Source organism: Netta rufina (assembly GCF_964035555.1).
Source record: "Netta rufina genome assembly, chromosome: 5".
Classification (NCBI taxonomy): Eukaryota; Metazoa; Chordata; class Aves; order Anseriformes; family Anatidae; genus Netta; species Netta rufina.
In genome coordinates this window covers 17919101-17936325 of record NC_140128.1, presented here as the reverse complement: position 1 = coordinate 17936325, position 17225 = coordinate 17919101, and the positions used below count along the sequence as shown (strand labels likewise).

The 17225-nt window shown below is 48.0% G+C and overlaps 2 protein-coding genes across 7 annotated transcripts in view; one reads left to right on the top strand and one right to left on the bottom strand.

Annotated features, from left to right (window-relative positions):
- Positions 1-1497: 1497 nt before the first annotated feature.
- CCND1 (cyclin D1) lies at positions 1498-17126 on the top strand (the record flags this gene model as incomplete). 2 transcript variants are annotated; one of them, XM_084288081.1, is made up of 5 exons in its annotated part: positions 1498-1695; positions 3252-3467; positions 3994-4153; positions 9565-9713; positions 15228-17126. In XM_084288081.1, the coding sequence occupies 5 exons, from the start codon at positions 1498-1500 to the stop codon at positions 15381-15383; spliced, it is 879 nt and encodes a 292-aa protein (XP_084144207.1). In that variant the 3' UTR covers positions 15384-17126. The 2 variants fall into 2 exon arrangements, with proteins under 2 accessions (XP_084144207.1, XP_084144208.1); XM_084288082.1 differs by lacking the exon at positions 1498-1695 and adding an exon at positions 2859-3076.
- LTO1 (LTO1 maturation factor of ABCE1) overlaps positions 8385-17225 on the bottom strand; it is a 26135-nt gene continuing 17294 nt past the window's right edge. For 2 of the 5 annotated variants that reach the window (XR_014618497.1, XM_084288085.1), the window contains one exon: positions 8385-8698. Coding sequence is in view for 1 of the 5 variants with exons in the window: in XM_084288085.1 (XP_084144211.1) it covers positions 8633-8698 (66 nt within the window). In the remaining 4 variants the exon portion in view is untranslated. Of the gene's footprint in view, positions 8699-11467; positions 11518-11659; positions 15407-17225 lie in introns of those variants that run through there. The other 3 variants (XR_014618499.1, XM_084288089.1, XR_014618498.1) reach the window with 2 other exon arrangements.

Genomic DNA, 17225 nt, shown 5'->3' with positions numbered 1-17225 from the left:
TGCTGCGCGGCCCTGCAGTGAGCGTGCTGCGGCCACGAGACCCCGGCACCGGCGGTGCTTCGGCGATGCCATCCCCAGCTGGGAGCGGGCTGCAGCTGGTGGCTGTGCTCAGGGTGGGCCCACACGAGGCAGCGCCAGCCCTGCTGCTCGCGGCCTTCCCGCTCCGCTTCGGGCCCAGGCGTTTCTCCCGCGGAGCAGCCGCGTTGGCTTCGCCTCTGGTATTTTCCAGTGGGCCCCAAGCTCCCCTATCAGCCCGCGGAAAAGCGAGGAGTAGTTTAAAGGAGGCTTTCTACCAGAAACAAAGCCAAGCCGGGCGTTCTCAGGTACAGGCAGCCCGGCGGGGCTGGGGGCCGGGAGTTATTTACGGCAGGGCCGTGTGGCCACATGTCAGCGTGGACGGGCCGTCCTCACCGCATGGCACGGTGCAGCACGGCCGGGCACAGTGGCTGCTGGCACCTCCCCCGGCTCATCTCCCCGTAGGTGCGGGAGGAAGCCCTGGCCACCATTTTGCTGCTCTGCGGGGATGTTTTCTGCTGGGTGGCTGTGCGGTGGGGGTGGGGTGCTGAGGGCGGCCTGCTCTCCCCGTCGGCTGTGGCCATGTCCCCCGCCACCCCAGTGCCCCTTCGGGAGGGTAAAGCCTTGAAAGTGAAAGGGGAGGCGTGAAGGAAGGAAGGAAGGAAGGGAGGGAGGGAGATGCACCGTCTTTGCAGGAAGGGGGGGAGACCCCAACTCCTTTACGTTTCTGTCCTGCAGCAAAATCATTGAGGGGCTGTGGAGGAGAAAAAAAAAAAAAAAAAAAAGAAAAAGAATGAGGAAACGGGAGAAAGCTGCTCCCTTGGGATCGACTACAAAGGCTGCACGTCCAGGTCGGGAGCACGTGTGTTTAAAGGACAGATCTTCCAGGTACGCATCGCTGAGGGCAGGCACGATAATTGATAAGGGAGAGCGAGGCGCTGGTGCTGCCCGGCTCCCCCTCCTTGGCGCCCCCAGTAAAATAATACCAACCGCGTCTCCCTGTATTTATATCCATGTGTGCCTGTGTGTGGCCTAGCCCCATTCATCATTTGGCTCCCACTGCAGAACTCTCTCCATTTTTAAAATTATGCATGATACACTGAAGAGACAATTTGGGTTTCCCCCACCTCTCCCTTGCCCTTGAAGAAAGCAAGCCCTTGTCTCATTTGCATTTGCATTAAACCCCTGCTCTCTATAAGCTAAGCAAAGGGGAAGGACTTGAAGCCTATGGGATGGCTTTAGGGCTCTGCCCCTTGCTTTTGGCTCTCTCTCTCTCTCTTTCTCATTCTCTCTCGTGCTTTGATCTCTGCTTAACAACAGTAACGTCACAGTTTTGTTGGAAGTTAGAAAGTTTTGCAGCCTCCAGAGGGCTGTAGCGGCAGTAGCAGAAGCAGCATCCAAGGGACTCCTGGAAGGGGAAGAGAGAGAGCGAGAGACTGACTCAGTCCTTGAGAAAACTGACTCGAGACGAAGGAGGCAGACATGGAACATCAGCTGCTGTGCTGCGAGGTGGAGACCATCCGACGAGCCTACCTGGATGCCAACCTCCTCAACGACAGGGTGCTGCAGACAATGCTCAAGGCGGAGGAGACCTGCTCGCCCTCGGTGTCCTACTTCAAGTGCGTGCAGAAGGAAATCTTGCCATATATGAGGAAAATAGTTGCCACTTGGATGCTGGAGGTCTGTATGCTCCGGGGGGTTCCGCGCCGCTCCCCGCCGCCCTCGCCCCCCGCGCTCAGCCCCGGCGCTGCCCGCCCGGCCCCGGCTCCGACCCCGGCTGCGGCTGCGGGGCCGGGGCTGCCCGGAGCGGCCCCGGGGCCCCCCCGGCGGGGCGGCCGCGCACCCCCTGCCCGCGGGGGCCCCGCTCCGGCGGCGGCCGTGCGAGGGGAGCCGGGGGCTGAGCGCGGCCGGAGGCGGCCCCCGCCCGGCTCCCTCCCGGCCCCGCCGGGCAGCCCCGGGCCGGCCCCGCCGCGCAGCCCCCGGGCGGCTGAGCGCTGCCGGGGGGTTTCTTTAAAATTAATATCCCTGTACACGTATGCAAGCGCTGCCCGTGCCAGTATTACGCGCCATCTTTGTTCTTTTATTGCAGAGCAAAAAAAAAAAAAAAAAAAAAGTGTTTATTAATCGGCAGAAAATTAGAAAGTCCCGGGGAGCGCGCCAAGGGCGGCCGGGCGGGCGGGGGGGAGCGGGGCCGGGGCCGGGGGAGCGGGGCCGGGGGCCGGGGGGAGCCCGGAGGGGCTGCGGGCAGGGGCACGGCCGGAGGGGCTGCGGCGGCCCCCGGGGAGCGGCGGGGTGAAAGTTTCTTTGTTCGGCGCCGAGGGCGGCCGGAGCCGCGGTGCCCCCTCCGCGCCGTGCCTGTGCCGCGGCGGCGAGCCCGGCGGCGAGCCCGGCCGGGCAAAGCCAGGGGGAAAGGGCCGCGGGCCGGGGCGCGACGCGGCCGGGGGGGCTCCCGGCTGGAGCCCCAGAAGCCGGGCTACATTTTCGTGCCTTTTGGGCGGCCCTGGGCGCCCGCGATGTATTTTTAATTAATTTTTGAAAGCGCAGCGCCCTGCCTCGCTCTGCGAAGCGTCGCGCCCGGCCGCGCTGCGGGGCGGGAGAGGGAGGCGGCGGATTTCACTTCGGGGAGCCCCCCCGGAGCCCCCCCGGCGGACCCCCTGCACCGGGATCGGTAAAGGACCCCCGCCGCTTCGTTTCGGCTTTTTTTCGGAGCCCGGGGGATTTTTTAAATATTTTTAAATATTTTTTGAAAAGATGACGTCTGGGGAAATGAGGCTGGACGCCACCTTTGTGTCTCGACCGGAGAGGGGGAATCGGCGGCACAAGGGCGAAGGGGATGGCGAACCCCACGCCGAATAAACGGGGCCGGGGGCCAGCCCTACCCCGCAGCCCGCTGCCAGCCGGGGGGGCTCCCCTCACCCTGCCCGAGCCCGTTTCTCCCTTTTTTCGTTGTTCCTTGCAGGGGCCGCCGAGACGGGGCCAAACCTCCCCGGCGCTTCCCCCCCTTTTTACCACGCATCGCCCGCGGCTTTCTGTCGCCGCGTTTCCCCCCGCTTTGTCCCCGGTGACTTTCTCTTTCATTTTCCCTGATGCTCCCCCCGTGCCCCCGGTGCTCGCCGTGCCCGCCTCTCCTCCTCCAGCCTTGCCCTGCAGAGCCGGGGCCGGGGCAGGGAGGCAGAGGGCGCCTGGCTTTCGCCCCCGTTGCATTCAGCACTCAACGACCTCTCTCCCTCTTGCAGGTTTGCGAGGAGCAGAAGTGCGAAGAGGAAGTTTTCCCCTTGGCGATGAATTACTTGGACAGATTTTTGTCGTTCGAACCCCTCAAGAAAAGCCGCTTGCAATTGCTCGGAGCTACCTGCATGTTTGTGGCTTCCAAAATGAAGGAAACTATTCCTCTGACCGCAGAAAAACTGTGCATTTACACAGATAACTCCATCAGACCCGACGAATTACTGGTAATTGCACGCTCAGGCACCTCAGGCGCAAACGAAGCCCCCCCCCCGGGCCGCCGGCCGGGACCCCCCTGCAGCGGGGCGGGCGGGAGGGGGCTGCCGGACCCCAGCGCCCCGGGGGGCCCGAGCGGCCGCCGCCTCCCCCGACAGCCGCAGCCGGGGGACGCCGAGGCCCCGGCGGCCAAACGGGGCCGGGCCGGGCCGGGCCGGGCCCAGCCGCCCCCCGCTCCCCCGGGCCGCGGCCCCCGGGGCTGCCCCGGCCGGAGCCGGAGCCGGGGCCGGGGCCGGGGCCGGGCTGGGCGCGGCGCGGGCGCCCCCTGGCGGCCCCGCGGGGCTCGGCGCTGCCCGGGGAGCGGCGGGGGGCGGCCGGGCCCCCCCCTGGCCGCCAGCCCCGAGGGGGGCTCGGCCCCGGCCGGGCCGCGGCGTGGCGGGGGGCGGCCCCGGTGCGGTGCTGAGCGGAGCTAACCACGCTTTCCCCCTCTTCTTCTTCCTCCTCTCCTTCCCCCTCTCCCCCCTTTTGTTTTCGCAGCAAATGGAGCTGCTGCTGGTGAATAAGCTGAAATGGAATCTGGCTGCAATGACCCCCCACGATTTCATTGAACATTTCCTTACTAAAATGCCTCTGGCAGAGGACACCAAGCAGATCATCCGTAAACATGCTCAGACTTTTGTGGCTCTGTGCGCTACAGGTATGAGCCCTGCACGTTAAGCAAAGCGTGTCGCTCCCCTACACGTGCCCAGCCCCCGGCTCCTAACGCCTCCCGTAGCTATGGCCTACCGTGAGCCCCCAGGGCTGCGGGGAGGTAGTTTAAGCCCCGATTATTGCCCTTGTTGTTTGCAGAAGGTGGATTACTTTGCAGAGGTAAGTTTCTCAGAAGATACTTTTCTTCTGAGCTGAATGCGTTTGGCTGGCCGGGGTGAGAAGCGCCCCCGCTCCGTGCCCCAGCCACCGTGTGCGGCCCCGCACCCCAGGATTCGTGCAGGGGCTGCAAAAGGCTTGCTGCCTATGCGGGGAATCCCTCCGTGCAGATCCGTTCTCAGACGGCCTTTAAAAGAGGAGGGAGACTTTGCTTGTGAATAGCTCTGCGTGGGGGTTTTAAAACTTCCCTCTCCGAGTTGCCTCTTCCCCCTGCTCCGTGGCGGCGGGTTGGAGGAGGGCCACGCGGCGCGGAGGCTTTCCTGGCACCAGACCCAGCCCCTGCCATCTGCACCCCTCTGACCACGTGCTGAGCTGGAGCCATGTGCAGGGGTGGCCTCCAGAGGAGCCAAAGACGCCGACCGCTCGCTAGGCCAGGTTTGCAGAGGCCTGATCTTTGGTTTCAAGGGCACCGTGCCTGCGTGCGCTGGTCCTTTGAAGTTCCGTGTTTGCATGCGGAGTGTGTGTGTGTGTTTGTACGTGTACCAGCTTTACCCGCTGAACCCTAGCAAAGTGGGAAGGAAAAGCGTTTTGGGAGAGCCGCTCTGATCGCCAGATCTCGCGCGTCCCACAGGCCGGAGCGGAGGAACAGGGACAAAAGAAGTCCTAGAGGGAAGATATTCTGTTTAAACAAAACGTGTTCGGTGCATTTGCTTTTCGTATGACAAGACAAATCCAGGAATGGCAAAGGAATAAGGAAGAAGAAGCAGCCAAAGCAAATGTTCTTTTGCAGTAGCACGTAAAGAGGAATGCCAGACACTCTGTTAACACTGATAAAAACGTAGTGTAAAGGAGATACAGCGCTGTATTAAATGTTAATGCTCAGTAGCAGCTGTGCTAAAAAAGAGACCGAGCCTGCATTCGGACATGCGGTGTCCGCACTGGAAAACCTTGTTGGAATATGTGTGGTTAGTGAACCCAATTAACGCTGCGTAGTTTATTTTCCAGAGATGGATTTGGTTTAAAAAAAAAAAAAAAAAAAAAAAAAGATTGAAGAAAGATTGCAGGCACTCGGAAGAAAAAAGTCGATTTCACAGAATCAGCCCTCCTGCAAAGCCTAAAGATAGAACAACCAAACCCTAACGGAGACATCTGTAAACACTGGCATTGCTCTCCATCTTGGGGCTAACATCCGAGCAGCGGGCAGCTCCCAAGTTAGCTTGCCTGCAGTAATGCTCCGTGTTCGGAGCGCTGCAACCTTCAAACAGCCTTCAAACTACCTGCAGCAACGCTTTGGGAAAATCGGACCTACTCTCCGTGACAGATTCTACCAGATAAGGCCGCTGGGACTCTGAAGGTGCAACTTGCTAAGTTTGACACCACCTCGGCCGTTTGCTAAAAAGAACAGCTACCTGGCCTCCCCTTTGGATATGGGGATGTTTAACCTAGGTTGTTGTGCTGGCAATGACAGGGATGAAAACAAGAGTAGTTCAAAGGTTGGAGACTTGCTAAGAGTCCAGTACTTTGATCTACTGTCGGTGTTGTTATGTTTCTTTTAGGAAGCACATCCAGAGCCTTTATTTAACACTGCTACACACCACAGCTGGAGAATGGATCAGTAAATGAGAACCATGTTCTGGGAGTTTTACTGAGCTTTTAAAAAAACAGCGCTGAGCTCACCAGAATTGGGGCCCTCTTCAGCTCCCTACTGAAGTTGGGAATATTGCCTGGGGAAAGAGCGCTCAGGAAGGCTGCCACTAGGCTCTGTGTTTTTATTGTTATTTTTGGATGTCAGGATTCTCTCTACCTCTTGCTTTCCTCATGACTTCTTTGTTGGCTAGTGAAGATAACATGTGGCTTAAGTAGCATCTGGACTTTGCTTTGCTGTTGCTGGGTTGTGTTGTATCTCCCTTTGCCAAAACGAACCTAGATGGACTGCAAATGCGTTGTGCTGCCTGGATGCTGTGGGGCCCAATCCAAAGTCCACTGAAAACACCGTGAAACTCGCTGAAGTGGCCTCAGGGGCAAGCGCAGTGTATCCTCAGTGTGAAGTGTACAGCCTGCGTCCTCTACCAAAGGAGGGGCTCGTAAGAAGAGGCGGTGAAATAATGCTTGCTTAGAAAATAAAACCTCCGCCAGTTGGCTTAACAAGGCGAAGGCTGTGGAAGTGTTCGTGGATGAGTGTGCATGTGTGTTCGCTCCAGAAAGAGAAGGTTACGTTGCAAGGTGAAGTTGAGGGGAATTCCTTCTAAGCTCCCTCTTCAGTTGTCTGGCTAGTAGAAGTGGATTTGTTTGATTTGGTTTAGTTTTGAAAAATCCATTTTCACCAAAGGATGTCTTTGTGCTGTGGTAGGTTTGGGAGAAAAAAGAGAAAAAAAAATTACCAGGGGTTGTTTGAAGTTAACACATAATTGAGCTTAATGAATGGGGCTTTGGCATGGCCGAGCAAGGCAGGGAGAGCTCAAAAGGAAGCAGGCCTCTTTTGGCCCAAGTTAAGACCAGTGTTGAGGGAGAACTGCAGCTCTATACAAGCATAACAATGAATAGCAACAAATATTGGAGCTTCAGCATTTCATTATGTTCCTCTGGTTATCAAAACATACCGGGCTCCTTTTATATTATTATTATTGCTATTATTACTGTTGTTGCTTTCCTCCTTTCGGATGGAGAAAGAGAGATCTCCCTTTGAAACAACTGTGTTACAATTCTCCTATTCTCTGGCCTTTATAAAATTGGGAGTCTCAAGGTATGTGACCAGTTGGAACCTGTTGCATCTTGCAGCAAGTGATTTATGTTCGCAGTTTTGATTTGCCTCAATGAAAAGATTTTCATTCATAGCCCCCAGCTCTCCAGACGGATGGAATTGCTGCTCCATTTAAAAAGGAAAAGGGGTGACTCGCCTTGTTAGGAATTTTTTTTAAAGCGCTGCAGCGCCTATATGCCTGCTTTGTCCTCCCTTCAGGGTGGCTGGCATTCTTCTCTCTCCTCCCCCTCCCCTCTCTCTCTCTCTCTCTTTTTAACAACGCTGAAGTTGTTTATTCTTTTTGGATGAAGTCTCAGATAGGCTACTGGGGATGTGTGCTTCAATTGATGGGGCCCCCTACCCCATTGTGGCTGTGTCAGGTCTAATTCATCTCACCGAAGCCCCCTTGTTCCTGGGCGCTCAATAGCGCAAGATGAGGCGATGGAGGCTGACAATGATGCCACACTCTTCACTTGGGGGCATCCAATTACAGGCGAGAGGGGCCCCCTGATTAATATGCTGAAATTAGTGGCCTCTGCCACAAATAATTCCTTGTTGAGTTGCAACAAAAAGGCAGTCCATGCTGCTTGTCTGGAGTGGTTATAGGGACAGACACAAACTGGTCATTTAAACTTCATTATCACTTTTCCACCTTGGAAAGAATGAGGGTGTGACTATGAATTCATGTTCTTGTTTACTGCTCCATTTGAAAGAAGAACGCAAATATTAATGCCAAACGTGATCCTGCCAGGACAGACCCCTTAAACTGACACATCTTGGTCACCTTCTGTTTGTGGAAATCAGCAAATACCGGCATGAAGTTGCTGCCACTGCGTCCCCTGGATCCTGAATCTTGGTGGCATTCACAGTTGCCCACTGAAAGCCCTTAATGCTGAAGTCTACCTGCCGCTGTGTGTCAGTATTTCAGCTGGGGACCATCTCTGGAATGCTTGTGTTGTCAGTAACTGACCTGAACTACTTTGTTTTGGGCAACGATAGAAGCTTGCCGGGAGGTGTGTGTATTTGTGTCTGTCCGGAAATAGGCGGATTAGGAAAAAGGGGTAAATTACATTTGTTTTAAACATGGTAGCGTACATGAGATGGTTTTAGACCAAGCTTGCCTTGCAGCTTGCAGTGCATCACAAGAGTTTGGCCACCATTAATTGTATTGGTTTTAATTTGGAAGGTTCATAGGACGCGGGGTGAAATGCCCTTTTGAAGGTGGGTATTGGTCTGAGCTGCAATGGAGCATCAGAGATGTCTGAACAGATTCAGAGAGAGGACTTCCACAGAGTCCCAAAGTCTTTAGTTTCACTGGTAAAACATTTGCACAAAAGTTATTTTATCATAATAAAGGAGATGCATGATTTAATACTTAAACTGTTCCACTGAGCACTCTAAGCTGTCCATGCCTTTGATTTCATTCAAGGGTTTGACAGATGGTTTATATTTTTTCGACCCAGAGGAAGTTGTATTCTGATAAAAGCTGAAGGAATGTATCTCAGGTTCTTGTGTATAATGTGGCATTTCCCTTTCTTCCTCACAAAATTAGATGTTTACTCGTGCCACTTATTTCCTTTTGTTTCCGATTCTCCTCCAAGGTGTACGCTGCCACGGATCAAACGCATTCCTGTTCTGCAGAAAGAGTCTTAGCATTAAAATGTGGATTATTCTTATTAAAAACACACACACACACACACACCAAAAACATGCTAAATGGCAGAGATAGCCCCTTAAGGAATCATGGGAGTGGCTTTGTGGAGAGACCTACAGCAATGCAGTCTGGAAGGGGGCCCAGCCTCTTGTCAGCATGGTGTCACATCAGAATGTAACTGATTGTCCGCCAATTCTTGGGACCCCCGTCACTTAGTTATGCCACATTTACATTAAATCCCTGTTGCCAGGATGGATGGCAGCCACTGACAAGAGGCTAGGTTGAGACAAAGCATTTTTAAGATGAAACCTTAATTTAAATATGGATTATCTGCCTCCTGACGGGGTTAAGCACTCTTTCTCTTTCTTTCTTTTTGTCGATGTTCATTAAGGCTATATTCCTTTGAATGTCAGTGCAAAGGTTTCTGCTTTAAAAGGCCCGAGGACTCCCGATTAGAGTGCACCTAGGGGCTGACCGCGCGAGCGCAGGTTCTCTGGGATGTATAGCGCTGTTGACCCCAGTGGCATTATCTGTATGAGTGAAGTATTTTAACATTCGAAGAATGGGGGCCCTGCTTATGATAAAAATCCCTGAAGGCGAAGCCTCCCAGGCTTCGTGCTAAGCAGGGCTACTCACTCAGCACAGTTGCTCGCGTGGCTGAGTGTCTGCAGGTTGGGGCCTGTAGCGGTGCGGAGCAGGAGGCAGCTTCTGCTGCCATTTCCCTTCCTCTGGATGCAACAGTTGGCAGCTGAAGCCACGCTGGTAGAGGAGAGTGTATGTGTATGGGCAGGCTTCTCCTAAAGCAATCATTTCAGTCTTTTTTTTTTTTCCTTCTTTCTTCATACAGATGTTAAATTTATTTCAAACCCACCTTCCATGATCGCAGCTGGCAGCGTGGTAGCAGCTGTACAAGGCCTGCATCTGGGGAACACTAACACTTTCCTCTCCTATCAATGCCTCACACATTTCCTATCACAAGTTATCAAATGTGATCCGGTAAGTGACTCTTCTCAGTTGATCTCCTGCCTTAGAGTTTAAGAATGAATGTCTGCTTGCTGCGTAGTAGCTAATCGGGCAGTAAATCTTGATAAAGGTCAAACCTCAGAGCGGGTTTTTTTGAAGATGTTCGCTTGTGTTTGTCCTAGTTACTTAGCCGTCCTTATAGCCATTAATAATCAGTGATTACGCTGCTGCAGGTCACTGATAGGAGTGCCACATCCAGCTCTGATGTTCGTGAGAGGTGTATCTGACAATGCCAAGGAAACCCTGATCTGATATTGAACAATTGCAGAAGCTGTATTTGCTTGTAGACAATGAAACCAGTGGTCTGTGTAAAACAAAACTTTTAAAATAAGGCAAGGAAATAGTTACTGAGATTGCAATAAATGGACCTCGTGGTATCTCTGACCTTATCTTTGACCATTCTTGAGGCCTTTTATTGTGCCAAGTGGTGTGAAAAAGCCCTTCTTAAAAGAGTTCTAATGATCTAATTTGGTTTATTACGTGCTAGACCTGCACAGTAGCTGGTATTGAATTCCTTTTTGGAACAAATGTTTGTCCCACGACTTTCTGACAAGGTAGATGGTCCTCACAGGACTCTCATTTTGCCCTGCAGCTTCCAGGAGATGCACATCAGTAACTAGTGAGCAATAAACCTTTCATGAGTGAATGGGCCAGGAAGGGAGCCTACAAGGAAGACCTAAAGTCAATGATCCATGTCATAATGGTGTGTGAAGTTGGGGCAGAGTTGAGCTTTGTTTTGTAACAATGTGGAAGACCAATAAATAGATGCTTTAAAAAGGTTCTTGTGAGGTCTCCAAGCGCTGGACAATGAGTCAAATAAAGACAACTCTGTGGTTAGCGGCAGAACCTTTGAGATGCTGTTAAATTATTTTACACGTTAATAATTTAAATACATGGAGAGGTGTATTAGCCCAGACCCTTCAAAACTAGTTTTGTGTAATTGGACTTTGTTGACAGGATTGAGTGATTTGTGGAAAGACAAATGCATCATAATGAATTACTCACAAAAGAGTATTTTACGTTAGACTGTGTGAAACAACTGCTGACAAATACCATATCACAGACTATTACTTTGATCACCTTTACCATGCTTCAGAAATTGGCATGTTATTTTTTGCTATTTAGATTACTGCAGCTAAAGTAGTATGGATCCAGTGCTGGTATGTTGAATACTGTAGGAACTTCAAATGCTGAAATCATACGCTGTAAATATCCCGCTGCTCAGTTTGGTGGGCACATGTCATACTTTTAGTGAGTTTGTGAACAGAGTAGATACGTGAGTGTATGGTTGGCCTCTATCCAGTGCGAGATATTCGAAGCAGGTACTGGGGACAAATACTAGGCTTGCTATCGGTACTGATAGTACCTGATTCAAACAAAAATATTACTTAATCATTCCTGATAGAGAGCATTGAAATAAATTTTCTCACATCTTGGAGAACAACAGCATGTCCTTACGTGACTTGACTTAGTTGATGACAGAGCTCTTTTAAAAGAAAAAGAAGTTTTACCAAGAATGCTTACTGCTTTTTATTGTCCAGAGTCATTGTAAGGTCGCAATCTGTATGACCTGAACTTAAAACTTAACAGCTTTGAAAGGAAGTAACTCCCTTCCAGCTTTTATTGCTAAATATATTTATGTGTTAGAGCAGGTAGAGTTAGAAGCGTAAGGGTTTTTGTATACGTTACTACAGAAAATAAGCAGCATAAATTTTTACCTTACGTACATGTATGTTGTCGTGTTTGTAACATAATAAGGGTAGAGCATCTTTCACTGCTGCTGATTGAAATAGAGAAAATTGTTCGGTTTCATACATAGTGCAATTCCGCTGCAAAGAAAATTCCCCGTGAGACCAGCCCCTGTAACCCTGCTATTGCTCGTACCTGTTCCGCTAGCACCTCTATGAAGTTTGTTATGTGATGGTTCCCCTTGTCAGACTGCACGATTGAATACGCTTTGTATTGCATTGTCTTGAAATATTAGGAGCATGCATTTATTAACAACATGGCTAACATTCTCCCAGATTATCTATTAACTAGAGCAGCTGTTTGATTTCAGGTAACATAATGACGCTTTTTTACCTTTAGTCTCAAAGAAAGCTGAATCTAAAGTAAAATGAATATCACCTGATTGGAATTCCTTTATGGTTCATGTTTACATTGGTAGGAGTCCAATTTCCCATTTTGCCTTTGATCAGGGGTAATTAGAAGTCAGATAATCACAATTAGAAGTCTTGGGCTGTCTTCCATCATTCTATTCTTGACCCCATCATCCAAACAGATTGAATTTTACCTGACATTCATTTCCAGGCCAGAAATTTGCTAAACTAGATTAGATTGGGTTTCCATGCTGTCTGTTAGTACATTGGAATTTGTCTCCTGCCTGCCCCTACTCAGAGGCACCTTCAGACATGTGCTTGTTATCCAGAACGGGTCAGGCAGTAACAAAGGATTTCCAGGCAGCTTCTTTTTTTGTTGTTGTTTGTTTCCTTTAGTGTATCTGACCCTGGAGTCTGATCATGTCTTGTGTGTTAAAGGTATTTGACCACTACTAAGTCTAGTCTTTTTTTTTCCTTTATTTTTTTTTTTTCCACTGAGGAGCTTAATTAATCCAGGAAGGGTTTATGACCTTGAACAAACTGGGCATTGAAAATTTGGGTAGTGAAGCAGAAAAGTTGTTGGGAGAAGTTATCAGAATAATGCACAAGTTCAGTATTTGCTTTTCTGTGTTAGGAAGTATTCTTGCTAAGAATGAAAAAAGCTTTCATTAAGTTGGTCACAGTGAATTTTATATTTTGCAGTTATTTTTGCTAGTTTTAAGATTCCTGTAGACAAACTACTCATCTAATAGTTATCTGAATAAAAAATGATTTGAACCAAAATGCCTAAATCACTTTAAAAAAAAAAAAAAAGGGTTCAGTCATTTGTAACGTAAGAGTACAGTTCATAATAAATTGTAAGGATTATGTTTTACAAAAATACAGCTATAATAGGCTGTACTCTGAGAATCTCACAGGAAAAAAAAAGCTGTGGTCAAAAATTACCTTTAAATGATGTAGTCCTATGTAATTATTCATGATTGGAGTCCAGAGAGAGAAGAATAGGTAATTTAAAGAAATCCTTTTGAATGGCTTGAGTTTTCAGAGCTCAAACATGCTATATGTAAATAGCATTAAAAAACAAACCAAAAATGGGATTTACTTTGGTCTGAAAATAAATTGGCTTTCAATTTGGAAACACTACCTTGTTATAACACTACCTGGCACACTACCTTGTTGTCACAGAATTATCTGCAAAAGTGCCTGGATTAGTAAAACTGGAAATCTCCCCAAACCTCTGTTCACCTACTATTTAACACACCCAAGTGCGGCTGAGGTACATGCTGCAGGACACACGAGTAGGAGCCTTGCAGTCAGGCCTGGGCTGTCGCATCTTGCGACGGGGTGAAGGGACTTCATCGAGATCTTACTGTGGAGGCCAGAGGAATGTAGGAGCCAAAGGCATCATGACTCTAGGATATGAGGCGTTTCTTTTTGTCATTTAAAACGCTGTGTGTCTCTGTCAAGAGGAAATATTACACTAGGGTTTAAACCAGAAAAGGTCATAGGTTATGTGTTTTCAGTGAGCTGTAACTGATGGTCTGATCTGCTTAGAGGTAGGATTAACCTCCCTCTCTCTCAGAAAGGACTTGCAGAGAATTGTTTGCTTGGGTTTCTAATCTTATTTTACCCCAAATGCCATGTGCCCTTATTGGTGGCAGAGGAGATTCTTGTGGTAGTGGAATCAGTGAAAAGCTGGTAGATCACACAAGAAGCCTCTGAATGAAGGCAGAATTGAAACTGGGAAATAAAGAAAACAGCAGGCAGGTCACCCTCTCAGGAAAACAACATTCATTCTCAGTCATGCACATCCTAACACTTTTGACGGCAATTTATCATGGAAGACTGGGTTCACCGCAAGGGCTAACACATGTCATAGGTTAAATCAGAAAAGGCGATACTTAAAGGAAACTTCAAAGTCCTTAATACACAGAGTTAAATATGTTGGGAAAAAGCGTATGATGTTTGTTGTAAAGATAGGAGTAAACAGCACGCTGGAGGAATTTTGGCAAAATGTAGCGTGATTGTTTTGCCTGTTTGAGGCACCAGTAGTGTGTCCTTGCAATGGGTGTATGTGGCGCTGAGGAACACAGCTGTAATGTGCAGGAAGTTGGACAGGTTGAGCTCGCAGGCTTTCTCCAGGTTTCCTTGCTGTGGACCAGTGGGTAGAATTGGCCATACCTACTCTGGGTATGCTTTAATGGCTGGGGAAGTTTTCCCTTTTACCGCAGGAGATGAGCACTTGGTGCTTTTAATTCAGGCTGAAGTGGGTGCAAGAGCGAGGCCCTTGCACCCTCCCGGTCACTTGGCAGGGTTGTGTGGACATTGAGGGCTGAGAAACTGGTTGTGAAATGAGGGGAAAAAAGTCCTCACCTGAACTGAGCTGTTAAGGTGACTGCAGGAGCAAACTGAAAGCTTGGCAGCACTTTATAATGCGTGGTTACAAAGATGGTCAGTGGTGCTTCTAGATCTCTCCAGTTTGGGGTCATGCGGTCGGTGATGTTCTGTTCAGATGCTTTCTGAGTCAGAAATCAGTTCACTAACCTGAGCTGCCCACTGCTGTAGATAGTAGCGGTTGGCTGGCAACTTCAGGTGTGTATATCTAAATATAAAAATATGGCACTTCTAAGAACTTTGTATCATCAGACCTCAGCCTGGGGAAACCACCATTTATGGCCATCCCTTGTAATAGAGTGCACTGCTGAAGGCTTTTTTTTTTTTTTGCGGTAAAAGTAGAAATCATGATGGCATCAGCAGTACTTGGACCAGCCCTGACTCCAGCCCAGTTTTATGTCTTTTCCGTTACATTTAATTATGGTTTGATTCAGAGTGCTGTCCAGTCAGAGAGCTTGTATTTTCAAAAGGTCTAAAAGACTGAGGTAAAAGATGGTATGGATGGACTTGCACGTAACTGCTGAAGTGTTAGCAGCCCAGGCAAGAAGCACTGCAATAAAGCTCCAACAGGCAAGCTCCATCTTGCTGTGCCAAGGCCCTGCCAGAGAAGCAAGTGCCTGTGTGATGGCAGCAGAGCGCTCATCGTGTTCCTCCTGTAGCCTTATGTGCTGAGACTAAGAGCAAACTGACAGCTGTCCTTTGTCCAGAGGTCCGTGTATGGAGAACGCTCACATTGGCCATGAAATAGATGGCAGGAGTCAGTTACTGAGTGCGGGATCCAGGCTAGCACCCTGCAGCAATTTGGGTAGCTCATCCAGTGCTCTCACTAGTTAGTGTTCCTCTTGCTCTTCCTGCTCTCCTTTGAGTGTGCTGCCCTCCCAGATAACGTCATTGTATTTCTCTTGGCTTTTCAAGAGATGGTACGTGGTCTGTGGTCTTGTATTTTTCTAAAGGACCCTGGGTCTTTTTTCTCCTTCCATTTAATCTTCTCTAGGATTGTTTACGAGCCTGCCAAGAACAGATCGAATCCCTCCTTGAATCCAGTCTACGCCAGGCACAGCAGCACAACGTATCTTCAGAAACAAAGACTGTAGAGGATGAAGCAGACCTTTCCTGCACACCTACTGATGTGCGAGATGTGAACATTTAAGAGGACTTCTTCTAATGGGTTTGCTTGGCAAGAGAAGCAGACAAAGAAAGGGCATCTGAGAAGGAATCAGCATCAGGATCTCCCCCCCAGAAACCCTTTTCTCCAGGACATTTTTATACCAGAAGGGAAAACCCGTCTTGTTATATTTTTTCTTGCTCTGTCTCCCTTCCATCTGTGACTTCAAACAAACAAATAAACAAAAAATACCCCAAAAACTGTCTTAAAAAAGAAAAAAATAGTATTTGCATTACCCCCAGGGGTTTGTGCTACAAAAATAGAGGATTTTATACAATAATAATCAACTAGTTTTTATATTAAAGTGTTCTTGTCTGTATGTTGTAAAAATAGGCATTAACACACAAAATGTCTCCAGGGGAGGTATTAGATTTGATTTCTTACATATAAAACAAACCAACCAACCATTTTTAAAGTAGAAGAGGGTTTTTTTAGATAGTAAATGAAATATTCTTTTTTTTTTTTCTTTAAAAAGCATAGCTTTAACGCAGTTCTAGGCTTTTCTGTATCTTGCTTGCTTATGCATTTAGTCACTTTATAATTCATCTGTAAATGTTTATTTTATTTCCTTAGTTTTTTTTTTATCCTCTTCACCTTATAAATGGTTAACGTAACCCATAAGTTAGTGTATGTTAGTATACAGCATTATTATATGTTAATCTTTTTGTGTGTGTGTGTGTGCGTGCGTGCCTGTGGATTGCCTGTGCATTTGTAGGGTTCCAGCTTAGCATTGTTGGGAAAGGCCAATGTACTACTCATACGATACTCTATTATAAAGAGAAACCGAAATAGTGACATAATATATTATATTTTTGTAATCTTCATATTTTTGTAGTTACCTGTGTAAAAATGCTGGTCTGACCCCGCAGATATTCAGCCTAATTATGGTCAGGTTCAATCCACAGTTTAGTCTTTTTTTTTGTTGTTTGTAATATTCTAAAACCATTCCATTCAAAGCACTTTCAGTCCATTAGATATAGGAAATACATTCTTTTATTGTGTGGGAATTTTTTTTTTTTTTAATGGAATGGTTTGGAAATATATTAAGTGCTTGTTCGCAAACTTGGAATTGCAAGGCAAGTGCATTTAACTATGGTGTTAGAGGAAAGGTGATTTTTTTTTCCGAAGGTTGCGTTCCAGTGAGAGAAATTGCATTCACAAATTGCCAGGATATCTTCCTATCCTTTTCTATAGAAAAGTTGAAGTTTAGAAATCCTTTGGTGCCAACACATCTTTATAAATTAGGGGCCTTAAAGGTTCACATATAGGACACATAGTTTAAGGATTTTCTTTAGATGTTTTACAGCTGAAGGTTTTTAAACACTAAAATATATAATTTATAGTTAAGGCTAAAAAGAATATTTATTGCAGAGGATGTTCGTAAGGCCAGTATGATTTGTAAAATAATGCAATCGCCCCTTTTTTAAAAAAAAAACTTTCTACCCTTGATGTTGCAGTTTTAACACAGCTCAGTAAAGAAAAAAGGACACTTCAGAGACCAAACCCAAAACAAAGCAGTCTATTTGGCCCCTTATACATTTTCAGTAGCAGTCTAACCATGAAAAAAACGCCATAGTTAATAGATACGAAAATTGGAGTACTTGAAAGAAGTTCCTGTTCCAGTATATGCCCCCCCCCTTTTTTTTTAATTTAGCTACAAATAGAAAATTTGCACATCTTGGCTATGTATCTTTTTTTATTATTATTTTAGGAAGTAGCTGAAGGGACGTGGACATAGCTGTTGAAGTTGATGCTCGAGGAGAATGTGATGGTGAAATGTATGTGAGAAAACTGCCGCTAAGGTGTTGATTGTAAAAAAAAAAAAAA